We start from the raw sequence: 12,794 nt of genomic DNA, 5'->3' as shown, positions 1-12,794 counted from the left end.
TACTAGACTACAAGGTCCTGACAGACCAAATATCAATTAAAAAAAAAAAAAAAAAAAACTTGTTAAATTGCCTATTGCTGTTCTCAGCTTACTTTGGCTACTTACTAAATGTTCTAACTTTTCAGTGATTCAGTGATTGACTGAAATAGAGGAGTGAGTAGCAATAAATCAAGGAGAGGTAATGCATCACTTTACATCTCAATGGCTGCTGTTACAAGTTAGTAAAAAAGCTTAAGACCTTAGCATATTTTATCTAGGCTGATTTATCTTATCCTGAAAACAAGCAGAAACCTACATTTGATCTTCAGCATCTGAATTAATATTCATCTTGGTGTGCTAGTGGATATAAAGCGAGAAGGTACCTGACAGAAAAGAAGTAATAATGATTCTTTGGGACTCATTTTCAATGTGAATAAAGAGAGTTTGTGGTCTGTGGTCCTCTCCAATTTTTTTAGGTTTAGCTAATAATGAAGGAAGAAGCAATGTGGAAACTGGGTATCAGTAAGCCTGTGTTCTAATACAGCTATGGTATGAAACACCTAGGTTCCTACCAAGTGCCAGTGCTAAGAAATTATGGACATTATTTTATTTATTCCACACAGTAGTCTTGTGTGAAGTAAGTGCTGTTATTATCCCACTTTTTCAGATGCAGTACCTGTGGCTTAGAGGGAAAAGGCAAGTTGTCCACAGTGACACATCTAGTAAGTGATAGACCAAGAAAAACAAAGCCAGATTTGTTTAACAGCAAAGCTGTGCTCTTAAATATTATGCTGTGTTTCTTCACACTTGGATTCAAGCCACTTAACCTCTCTGAGCCTCAGATACTTTTATCTGTAAAACAAAATGGTGGAACTAGGTAATCTGTAATATCTTTTAAAGCAAAAATATTCCGTGAAACTTTGCTTTTCTTTTATACTAGACTTGGTCATGCTGTTTTAAAGGACAGCAGTAGTGCTCTGAGATTATTTTTATAGAGGCAAAATGTATAAATTGTTCACTCTTTTAGAACAGAGTTTGCTATTTCATGGCACTGGAATTGGTAACTTGCTAACATCCTCAAGAATTAACAGACTTTGAACAACCAGATTTAGTGCTCCATCAAAAGCACGACCTGGCTTATAATGAGGCACTTGCCTTTTGAGAGAATCCAAGGGTTGTTCATTAATTTTCTTAGTCAACTGCCTACCTTTAATTATATGTAGTTTCCTTACATTAAAAATTTATAAAAGAAAATCTCTGGACTATTTCTTGAACAAAAATAACTTTTTTATTATTTGCTGTTTGGTTGTTTTCCAGGTTCCCTTCCTCAGAAAGTTCTCAAAGGCCATCACCACAGTGTTACTTCCTTGCTTTATCCACATGGTCTCTCTTCAAAATTAGACCAAAGTTGGCTGGTGTCTGGGGACCAGGACTCATGGGTCATCTTGTGGGATATCTTTACTGAAGAAATTTTGCATAAATTCTTTTTGCAAGCTGGTTTAGTAACGAGTCTTTTGATGTCACCAGAGAATTTCAAAGTAAGTTAAGATAAAGAGTGAAACATAACACAAATTTAAGTTTACATATAACATTTCAGAATGTGTAAAAAATGTAAGGAAAAATAACCCGTATTTCCACAGAAAAGAAAAAACCATAATATAACTGGATGATTTTTATGAATTCCTTTCTTAAGTTTTATGCATTTTATTATTTTTACAGCTTATACAGATAATTTGGTTCTAAAGCAAAAGTCTCATCAATTCTTGGCTTTACAAAAGTCAGTTAATTCTTTTTAAGTACTTATACATTCTTTTTTTTTTCCTAGTTCTACATCTTAATTTTTAATGGAATTTTCTTTTTAAATAAAAGTAATGGACACTCAATGGAAAAATAAATATGTAGGAACTGTAAATTAAAATTAACCTTTGCCTTCAACTATTTAATAATAATAATGATAGTTACACTTTCTTTTTCTTAAATAGATTTTTGTTTACTCTTTCATTTATTTAACAAATGACGAGCTTTAACAAATTTACGAGCATCTACCTTGTGCTGAGCAAAGGAAATACTTTCAGGTATAATTTTCTCATGCAATGTCAGCTTAAATTCAGCTTTCATAAAGCTGATACCTTTGATAAAATATGAACAGCCAAGTTTTGAGTTTTCTGAGTTTATAAGCTAGTTGATTGACTTGTAAAAATTATTTCTCCATAGTAATGTTATGAAAAATCAGTTCCAAAGTAAAATCAGAGAAAACTTGCACTGTATTTTTGTAGTAAGAAAAAATGAAAGCAGTATTTCAGGAACAGAAATGATTAACCAAAACAGTAAAACAAAGTTAAGTGACCCCTCCCCCCCCCCAAAAAAAACCCTATGTGGTGATTTGGGATACCTCGATATATCTTTTATTCCTGAAGTTCTCCCTTTTTCAAAAAAAAATTGTTTTCTCTCAGCCCCAGGACCATAGTCCAAGTCAGTTCCACTCCTGACCCCTTTTACTTCTGCCTCAGTCATAGATGATTTAACTCCAAGGATCAGGACACATTCAAAGTCAAATAAAAAGGGAGTTTATTGAAATGGCACAAGGGGCAATCCCTAGGCATCCAAGACAAAGCACTAGAGCAAGGACCTACAGTGGAACTTAAATTCAGAAACCAAGGTTACTCTTTGAATCCACTGCTCCAAAATGGTCTGCTTTTCTGTGATTGCTCCATTCTCTTGCCTCTTCCTATGATTTCTTTTAGCTTTACAATTTCAAACGCCTAGAAAAGAGAATCTGATTGGCCTAGTGTGGGTCTCTAGTATACGTCTACTCCTGGCCGTAGGATCTGTGTTCACGTGTTATATGTGTTCTCTTGTGTTGTAGGTGTGTGTGAGTTTCCTGAAGTACACTGGGCTGTCTATTCTAGAAACTGGGGGTCAGGAAGGTTCTCCAAGAGGTATCAGTTGGAGGGCAATGCCATCTGTGCCCCATTCTACAAGTCCAGGCTCCCCATATATCACACCTGCCATTTTGTGATCCCCCCTCCCCCACTCAGAATATCTGTAGTCTCCTTTACAAGTATTAGGAAAAATAACAAGTTCTCCAATGCCCCACAGAGAGAGGTCAGTGATGGGCACTGGGAGATTCTTCAGGAACCCTAGCTGATGCTTTTAACATAGCAGACGAAAGTCTGGCCAGGTGCCTTAGTCAAAGTAGGAGCATCGACATAGCAAGATGGTTAGAAAAGAAAACAGTAGCAGAGGAACTACCCACTGCCCCTTCTCACCACACCCCAGCCATACCCACTGATGGGCTGATCAGTGCATGGACCTAGTGGTGAGGCACAAAGCTGCCCTGTAAACCTCTCCTAGATGAGCCTCAGCAGCACCCAGCAAGAATAGTCTTTGTCCTAAACTACGCTGAAGGTAACCACATGCTGACATTCTTGAAAGTATCTTAAGAATCTTTGTCCTGTGAGACTATTTTTGGTCCCTCTGTCTTTGAAGCTGTACATTCAGTTGGAACTATCTAATGCTTACCTCTTTTAGATTGTGTCTACACTGAGTTTCCTGTTTGGATTAGAATCTGTATAGTTCTGGGAACAGCACCAAATCACATTTTGAGGCTCTAAGTGGAAGATATCAGCTCATGATACCCTTGGGCCTAAGCTTGTGTCTACAAATAGCTTCTTTTTGTGGCAACAAATTAGTTCTGGGGTTTATTTTATTCTGCATTATTTCCGATGTCTGCCTCGCTGCCTGAATCTGTTGAGTGATGACCAAGTCCTTCATTTATCTTATAAGTAGATCTGGCCTGGAATTCTCCTCTTTACTTGTGTCTTTTGACCTTCCTAATAGGTCTTTGAATTTAAAATCTACTTGGTTTGTAAAGCTCCCCTGTGCAGTGTTACGTGGAGAGGTGCTAGAGAAAGCAGAGCTGTCATTTTGTAAATGGGATTTTAACAAAAACTTATGTTACTAGGGGGGGAAATCTGATTTAATTTTAAAGAAAGCATTTGACTATTAGCTTACGAAGAATGCCATTCTTTTTTCATAGCTACGAAGTCATCAGGTAATTTGCTGTGTGTGCAGTGACCATTCCGTGGCTGTCCTTCACCTTGAGGGGAGGAGGTGCCTCCTGAGCGCCCGAAAGCACCTTTTCCCTGTGAAGATGATAAAATGGCATCCCGTCGAGAACTTTCTAATTGTTGGATGTGCAGATGACTCTGTATACATCTGGGAAATTGAGACAGGTAAATTGAAATTTTACCCCTTTTCATCCTTTATATCTTTATGCATCAAAGCATTTGGCTGGGTGGAGAGTTCCAGAAAAGACACGGTGATGCCCTCACTTGCTTTTACCTTTGGTTGGGCTGCATTTAATGGCTTCGTTTGAAGTTGTGTATGGAAAATAAACACAATGGCCCAAGTCAGAACCTAACCCACTGATGATTACCTGACAGAGCAGTGCGCAGGAACGAGCCGGATATTTCTGGAAGCTATAAATAAAAACATAAGTTATCTACTTTAATTATTAACAAGAGAGAAATTTAGTGTCCTACTACTAGTCTCAGTCATTGAATTCTGCTTTCTTCAGCATACTCACCATCTCAGCAACATTTTGAGCTATTGTTGATCAGTAATAATGGAATATAATTAATTACAAAACTCCAAAATGTTGAGTCAGGGAAACTGATAACTGAGTGGTCCCATTGAACTTTTGATGTCAGAGCATAGAGAATGTATAGTTTTAAGTTTTTAAAAAAGTTTTACTATATAACTTAAGATTGAGAGTAGCACATTTCAGGCCAATGCTGGGAACAAATCAAATAAAGCGAGGTAATGAATGAATGTGAGTCACGGGAGTGCCCTGGAGAGTACATTTTAGTGAAACCATTGCATGATTTATATTGATTAATCAGTGGTGGGTTTATGCTGGGTGTTGTGAACAGACTGGATAGTTTATAATAGTTTAGAGCCATACTTCGCCAAAATAATTGCTATTTTCTTTACATTTGACTTTCATGTATTAAGGACGATGGTACACGGAGGATGCAAGATAATACCACCTTACATTTGTGCTTTGCTTTACAGCTTTGATGGGCTTTCATGCTTATTTCCCATTAGATTATCACAACTTCTAGGGTAGGTAGAAGAGGTATTATACCCCATTGCATGGATGAGGAATTTGTTGCTCTGATTTGTAAGTGTGCTAGGTTACACACTAGTAAGTGGTAAACCAATATGAGGCCTCCTTCCCTGTTGTTCTTTGCACATATTCACAAGATTAGGAGAGTTGAGAATTCTTAGGTAATCTATCAACCTGAGTGATGATTGAGTATAATGGATCAAATAGGTTCTAATGCCTGGACTTGCCTCCAGGACCTGCAAGCAAAAACTGTATGATCTTGGACAAATAACTTGGCTTCACTGCTTGTCAATTTGCTCACCTATGAAATAGGAGTAATAATACTTGTCTTCCTATTAGGATTAAATTAACAAATACCTACAGTTCTTGTAAAAAGAGCCTGTAGATGCCAAGTCTTTAGTAAGAGTTACTATTATTAATATTATTTAAAAATGCAGCAAAATCTTGATTTGTGCTAGTGAAATATGAATCTGTAAAACACATACACTTATAAATGTGTGCAACTGCATTTTTTAATGGTTATGATAGCGTGTGTGTATTTATTTATTTATTTTAACTTTTTATTTTATATTGGCATATAGTTGATTAACAACATTGTGTTAGTTTCAGGTGTACAACAGAGTGATTCAGTTATACATATACATGTATCTATTCTTTTTCAAATTCTTTTCCCAATTAGATTGTTACAGAATATTGAGCAGAGTTCCCTGTGCTACACAGTACATCCCTGTTGGTTATCCATTTTAAATATAGTGCAACTGCATTGTCTTTAATTGTGAAATTGTAAATACTTGCTAATCAAACATATTTTTTCCTAGAAAATGGAGTCTAGCAAGAATAAAAAAAATCTGGGCACTCATAAGTGTTTATGGTTCCATTGCCCCACCAGGACACCTTTCAGGCTATGCAACTTTAAATTTGTCTGTTCCTGATGGGGCGGGCAGTAAAGAAGGGAAGCCAAACCACTAGTACTTCTTGAAACCATATTTATTCCCACGTCGTATTTTAATTGTATTATTTCTTTTTATGCTCCCAAGATGTATAACCAAATGTAGAACAGTTGAAAAATACAGAGAAACATAAAAAAAATCAAATAATCCTATCCCATTGCCTAAAGATAGCTGCTATTTATATTTTGATCTACTTTCTGTCAGACATCTTTCTATGTCGATAAATAGATGTCTATATTATATTTCAGTCACAGTCCTGGCTAGAAATTGAAGTCAGCCCAGCTGGGTTAAGTGAAGAGACTTTAAGGAAAGGACACTTTATAGGGATGTGGATAGGGATTAAGGAACAGACAAGGAGTGGATAGTGAGGCCATCACCCAGACAGTAGCAGTATCAGGAAACTCTTACCACCTCTAGGGCTGAAGTGAAAGACAAGAAAATAGTGGTACTGGAACCCAGTTAAGCTGAAGCCAAAGAGGAGTCGATACTCCCCGGGATCATGGAAGAGAAACAGCTCCCACCAGAAATGCAATACTGATACAAAGAGAGAGTTGGAAGAAATTCTCTTCTCTCTCCTTCTGCAGTCACCATCTTCATTAGTTTAATCCAACTGGAAGTCAGAAGGATATTCAGTTCTAGGCATGAGCCAGGGGCATAGAACAGGACACAGAAGGGTATTGGAAGGATGGAGTGGGTTGTCAAATGGACAATAATTGCCATATTGGCCATTATGGACACACCATACTTAAACTCAGGAATCTCCTATAGTTGGTTATATATATATATTGTTTCCTATAAAAAAAAAAGCTTGTTTTAAAATGGCCATATAAAATGATATGCACATGTTTAGTGCCCAGTTAGCTTATAGGATATTTATTCCAAATGAAGCTATGAGGCTGTTTGTCTCTTGGTGATCTACAGTAATAGTTTATAAACAACCATAACTCAAGTTAAGCTTATTATTGGTGAAAATGTTACCAATGTATCATTGCCTTCACATTTGTGATGTGCCTCTTCACTTTTTCAAAGCATCCTCCCCTTGATAATCTCATTTGAGCCCCATGACACCCCGGAGATGGCTGACAACTGAACTCCTTACCACACTCATTCCTTTTGAGTAAGTCTGTGTTGTTCCTTTTAGTCTGTGTCTGGTATTGGCTTTGTTTTGAATTGCCTTTAACCTCAGCAATTCCAATTTTGTTTAAAATTTAATGAACTACTTTTTCTTTCTCAAGCTGTATTTCATCTGGCTAAGATCCTTCCATTATGTTTGCTGTACTTGATATCTTTTTTATCCTTTTTCTGTAAAGGTGGGAAAATCCAGGATCAGGAAGACTTTCCATTTAGAGTTTCATAAAGTTAGGAGAAAAAATGCTGGCTAAGACCAAAACAATTAGGCGGAAAAGAGGTCTATGAGGGTATAGAATATGCTTGTTCACTGACATGCCTGGCACATGAATAAATGAACCAACCCAAGTTTTCTTGGACTTCAGTAGACTGAGTACAAATGAGTCCATCTTACCATTGGCCGGTTGCAGTGGCTCTTAGAACGTGGCTGCCCAACTGTAGAGAGACCCTTAGCTTTCTCTTCCAAGTCTCCCTTAGGGTTTCTGGAATTCACAGGCGTATATCTCACTTCCTTGTGTAGAAGTCTGTGTATTTTCTATGCCAGCCAATTTTTCTTCTTTTTTTCCTTTTAGCTTTGCTAAAAGGTTCAAACTTGGTTCCATGTGTGAACGGACCTATCCTCTGCTCCATTTTTCCAGCCCTCTGCCTCCTCTAAATACATGGAGGAGAATATATTGACACTCAGGCATTTATCAGATCTTTCAGCACTAGAGCAACTCCAGAGCTCCTAGAGAGAGAAATAGGAGGTGTCAGCGGGATAAGGATTTGGGCGCAAGAGACCTAGAAATAAAAGGCAGGGGAAGGGGATTAAAGCCAAAGGTAATTAATTCTCAACTGTACCAAAAGCCCACCTTGGCAGAAGGCTGGGGGGTGGGGTATAGGTCAGTCCCTGTGCCACCTTCCTCCAGGTGTGGAAGATGGGATATGAGACTTTAGTTTTTCACAAACACTTTACAACAACCTATTCTCACTTTATTCATGAGATGTATTTATTCATTTATTTATTCTCTTTGGTAGAATGCACAAGCATATTCTAGAGCCACATACCCCCATGCCTATCTTACCTTGAAATTGTCTGAGGTGTATCTTTTCAGTGACAGGTGGCATAGCCAGAAATGTACCAGGGTAAAGTTTGGGATCATAGGTGGGCATGCTCATCTCATGGGAGAAGCAAACAGTCAAAGCAGAGGAGTATTTATGCAGCAGTGGGGCCCCTTGTCTTCTGGCTAAAAGTGCAGTGCTGCCAGGTTGGGAGTGATGAGGGCATCTAGTTTTGCTTATTGATTTAGCAGATGTCCCATGATGTTTAGGCCTGATTAGGAAGGGAAAAAATTGGAGATGTCATTTTGATTAATATTTGAGCTCCCACAGTGTATTTGACACTGACAACTCTGGGCAGTTTTGTCACCCTCATTGCTATGAGACACAATAGAGATAATGTAATACTGATTTTTTCCCCTAAAATGCATACCAGAAATAAATCTCTGCTCTTAGTTCATTTTTCTTTTGAGAATTGAATTTAAATTAATTCTGAGGACTTTTCTGTTCACAGCAATGGATTTACATAGCAGAAAACTTGTATAATGAATTTCTTGTGTGTTATTAAATATAAATGATATTATTATTGAAAGTCTTCTGTTAAGCTTATGGCCTGTGTTGTGAAATATGCTATATTAAACAACTGATTTTTTTTGTGGGAAAAATGAAGGCTTAGATGCTTGAAAATAAAACATTTATTGATAAGATAGGTCAAAAAAACTTTTTCTGTAAAGGGTTGGAGAGTAAATATTTTCAGCTTTGTGGTCCATATGATCTCTTTTGCAGCTACTGAACTCTGCCCTTATATGTAGCACAGAAGCCATTGACAATACATAAAGGAGTGGGTGAGGCTTTGTTCCAATAAAACTTTATTTACAAAAGCAGAAAACAGGCTGGATTTGCCTTGCAGCAGTGGTTTATAGACTCCTAAGAATGATGGTAGTTTTTTTTTTCTCTTTATTTATTTTATTTTTGGCTGTGTTGGGTCTTTGTTGCTGCGTGCGGGCTTTCTCTAGTTGTGGCAAGTGGGGGCTACTCTTTGTTGAGGTGCACGGGCTTCTCATTGCAGTGGCTTCTCTTTGTTGTGGAGCACGGGCTCTAGGCACGTGGGCTTCAGTAGTTGTGGCATGTGGGCTCAGTAGTTGTGGCCCGTGGGCTCTAGAGCACAGGCTCAGTAGTTGTGGTGCATGGGCTTAGTTGCTCCGCGGCATGTGGGATCTTCCCAGACCAGGGATTGAACCTGTGTCCCCTGCATTGGCAGGTGGATTTTTAACCACTACACCACCAGGGAAGCCTGATGGTCATTCTTTTTAAAGATCACTATTTTGACACCTCATTCTAAAGCAGTTTGTAATTTTAATTCATTATACTTCACTGACTCTCTATGGTTATACCCATTTTGCAAAGGAGGAAATGGAGCACAGAGATTTTTTGAATCCGAAGGTCCCCTGGCTGAGTGTTGGGCACTTGCACTGGAATGTGTGTCTCTCTTTCATTCTGGTGTGTTCTTCACTGTACCGTACAACAGGAGCACCTTCTGCAGATGGAGGTCAGCTTTTTGAGACTGTCAAGCAGGGAATTACATAAGAAAAACTCTGAGAAGAAAAGAAATGACTACCAGGAACCCCCCCACCCCGCCATTGCTCCCCTGAAGGAGAGGGTCTCTGGCTATCTCTCGGCACCTGGCTCTCAATTTACATGCAGTTCTAACAGCCCTAGTCATCAGATTTCTCAGATGACAGATTAGAAACAACAAATTGTAAGTGGGGAGACTGTTAGTGGCAGGCATTCTGGTAGCAGAAGCAACAGCTGACGGGAAGGGAGGATAGGCAAAACTATGTGTCACTGCTCAGGGCAGTCTTTCCTGTACTCAGGGGAAGACGGTCACCCAGAAAAATAAATCCTGAGATTGTTTCCCTTGTTCAGGAAGCTCTTAGATATGTTATGGGCAGCTGCCAGTCTCCTTCCTGTGGCTCCTGCTGGGGAGCTGGGCTTTCTCTTTCCCAGCACTAGCTTCAGGAAGAATATTTAAAGGCATTATATCCAAGGTGGATTCTAGACCTAAGAAAATCTCAGAAGTGGCTTGGGGCCTGGAGTTCAAGGCCAATGAGTGGGTAGAACTGAGAGTCCATGTGAATCTATTTTTGTTCATGTCTTCTTGTGTCTGCTCAGGTAATGTGAGCTGTGTGACCTTGAGCAGGAAGCTTTACTGCTGCAGTGTGGCCTGAGGATCCAGCCTCTGTTTATGACATGGTTTCTGTGGGAAAACACATTCTGAGTTTTAAAACAACCATCTTATAAACAGACCATTGGAACAAAGCCTATGAATATGAAATTAAGGAAGTAAGGGAGAAGATAATACATTTTGGAGTTATTTTCACCACAGGTGTTAAATTTCCTCTCTCTTAATTTCTTTTTCTTAGTGAAATGAGTAGCAGTTAGCTATAAAATTATTCAATCTACTATGATACCATGTAAATGAAGCATTTGTTCTTCCGTGGTTTCAAAGTACAAGAAAAAAAGAAAATTTAAAAACTAAAAATATTAAGAGAGAGAAATGAAGTTTGTCAACTAATAGCTAATAGGCCATATTTTTAGAAAACTCCAGTGTTTAATCTACTATAGATCTGAGTTTCCTTTAATTGTTTAGGGTTAGGTCTATATAGATATATGCAAGGCACAGTCTCCCAGATATATGTAGTCATATTTTCCCTAACAGAATAGAATCATGTGTCTAAATTCCTACTTTGCCATGCCAAAATATAACAGAAGGTCACTACTTGGAGGAGTAATTTCCCAGTCCACAAATTTTAGTTGGTTTTCTTCTTTTGCAGTATATGTTGCGTTGGCCAAAAAGTTAGTTTGGATTTTTCTGTAAGGTGTAACAGAAAAACCTGAATGAAACGTTTTGGCCAACCCAATAGTATATTTAGTATATAGTATCTAGTATATAAAATAAAAATTTAAAATTCCACTAGTTACCAACTATACCATTCTGAGCGGCAGTTTTGCTTGGTTTTCTCATCAAGGAAGGTCACCCCTTTGTAGATATAGGGGTAAAGTTATGTTGTGTCGACTGCCTTGTCAGCACAAACCAAGTATGACTTTCATTATATGCGTTTTAAAGGTAGGTTTTGGGTATGCAGCATCCAACAGGCAGTAGTCTCTCCAGTGTGTCATTTTCTCAAAGCCACGTTATTTTGTTGTGGTAGATTATAGATGGAACTCTCTTGGGATGATTGTTTTTAGAAAAGAAAAATAGGATGCATTAAAGCACAGGGTGGGCTTTTTTCCTATATCACCTTTTCTTTATTATAATTACTGATGTTATTGCTCAATGTGTATTTTTAGTTTTACTGCTTATTTTTTGAATCTTTATTTTTTTGTCCTTGGTCCTAGTTATCACAGCTACACTATAATTTGAGATTTTGATTCACGTAGTATTGTGTGCACGTGCATGCAAGTTTTTATTGTACGTACTTGTGTATATGAGCTTTGTCTGCAGTTTAGCTACTGAATAGTTGCACAATTGTCAAAGTTCAATGTCTTGAGTAGAAATTAGCATCCAGGGCGGTTATGACCATGAGCCCTGAGATTCGTACTGCTGGGTTTGAATCTTGTTCTACTCTTTCCAATCTTTATTATCCCCAGTCAACTTTTAACTCCTCAAAGAATCACCATCTCTTAATGGCAATTAGCACTGAATAAACATTAACTATTACTTATATAAGTCCTTCATATATTACCATACCAGTTTATACTGAAAATTTCACTGTTTCTCCCTCTTTACCTCCTGTCCCCACTCTAGTTGAGCTCAACAGTTATTTCTTATTCTGATGAAAGGCATACCACTCTGAGGTATACTAGAATTATCACATATGGCCTTCCAATAAAATCATGGAAAGTTTATCCCTTTGAAACAATTTGAAAAAATATAGGGCAACGTATAAGAATGTGGTATATGAATTATGCTAAAGTGCCCAAATGTACTGACAAGTATTCAAAGCTCTCAGCTGAAGGCAGGGATGAGGGCAAGTTAGTGCAGTGGAGAGTTTTGTTACTAGTTCCCATAGCACAATGTACTTATAATTTCATACTTAAAATTTCATACTTCAGTAGCCTAAAACACCATAAGGGCAAGAACTGTGTCTGTCATGTTCACTGTTCTATTCCCAGAAGTGAGCATAACACCTAACACATGGGAAGAAATTAACAAATATTTGTTGAATTTAATTAAAAATTTTAAAAATATTTAGCTTTTGTAAACAATATGCTACTAAACAACCAATGAATCACTGAAGATATCAGAGAGGAAGTAAAAAGTACCTAGAGACAAATGAAAATGAAAACATGTTGATCCAAAACCTATAGGATGCAGCAAAAGCAGTTGTAAGAGGTAGTAGTATAGCCATACAAGCTTACCTCAGGTAACAAGAAAAATCTCAAATAAACAACTTAAACTTACACCTAAAGGAAGTAGAGAAAGAACAAACAAAACTCAAAGTTAGTAGAAGGAAAGAAATCATAGAGATCAGAGCAGAAATAAATAAAATAGAGACTAAAAAAAA

General features: G+C 37.7%; 1 protein-coding gene across 1 annotated transcript in view; it reads left to right on the top strand.

Annotated features, from left to right (window-relative positions):
• Window positions 1-12,794, top strand: part of WDR72 (WD repeat domain 72) — a 192,082-nt gene that overhangs the window by 25,240 nt on the left and 154,048 nt on the right. Inside the window, exons 11-12 of the mRNA XM_007461914.1 lie at window positions 1,297-1,517; window positions 4,019-4,214. Coding sequence (XP_007461976.1) covers window positions 1,297-1,517; window positions 4,019-4,214 — 417 coding nt within the window. The remainder of the gene's footprint in view (window positions 1-1,296; window positions 1,518-4,018; window positions 4,215-12,794) is intronic.

This window comes from Lipotes vexillifer, unplaced genomic scaffold (genome assembly GCF_000442215.2).
Source record: "Lipotes vexillifer unplaced genomic scaffold, Lipotes_vexillifer_v1.1 scaffold283, whole genome shotgun sequence".
Classification (NCBI taxonomy): Eukaryota; Metazoa; Chordata; class Mammalia; order Artiodactyla; family Lipotidae; genus Lipotes; species Lipotes vexillifer.
This window is presented reverse-complemented; position numbering and strand designations above follow the sequence as displayed.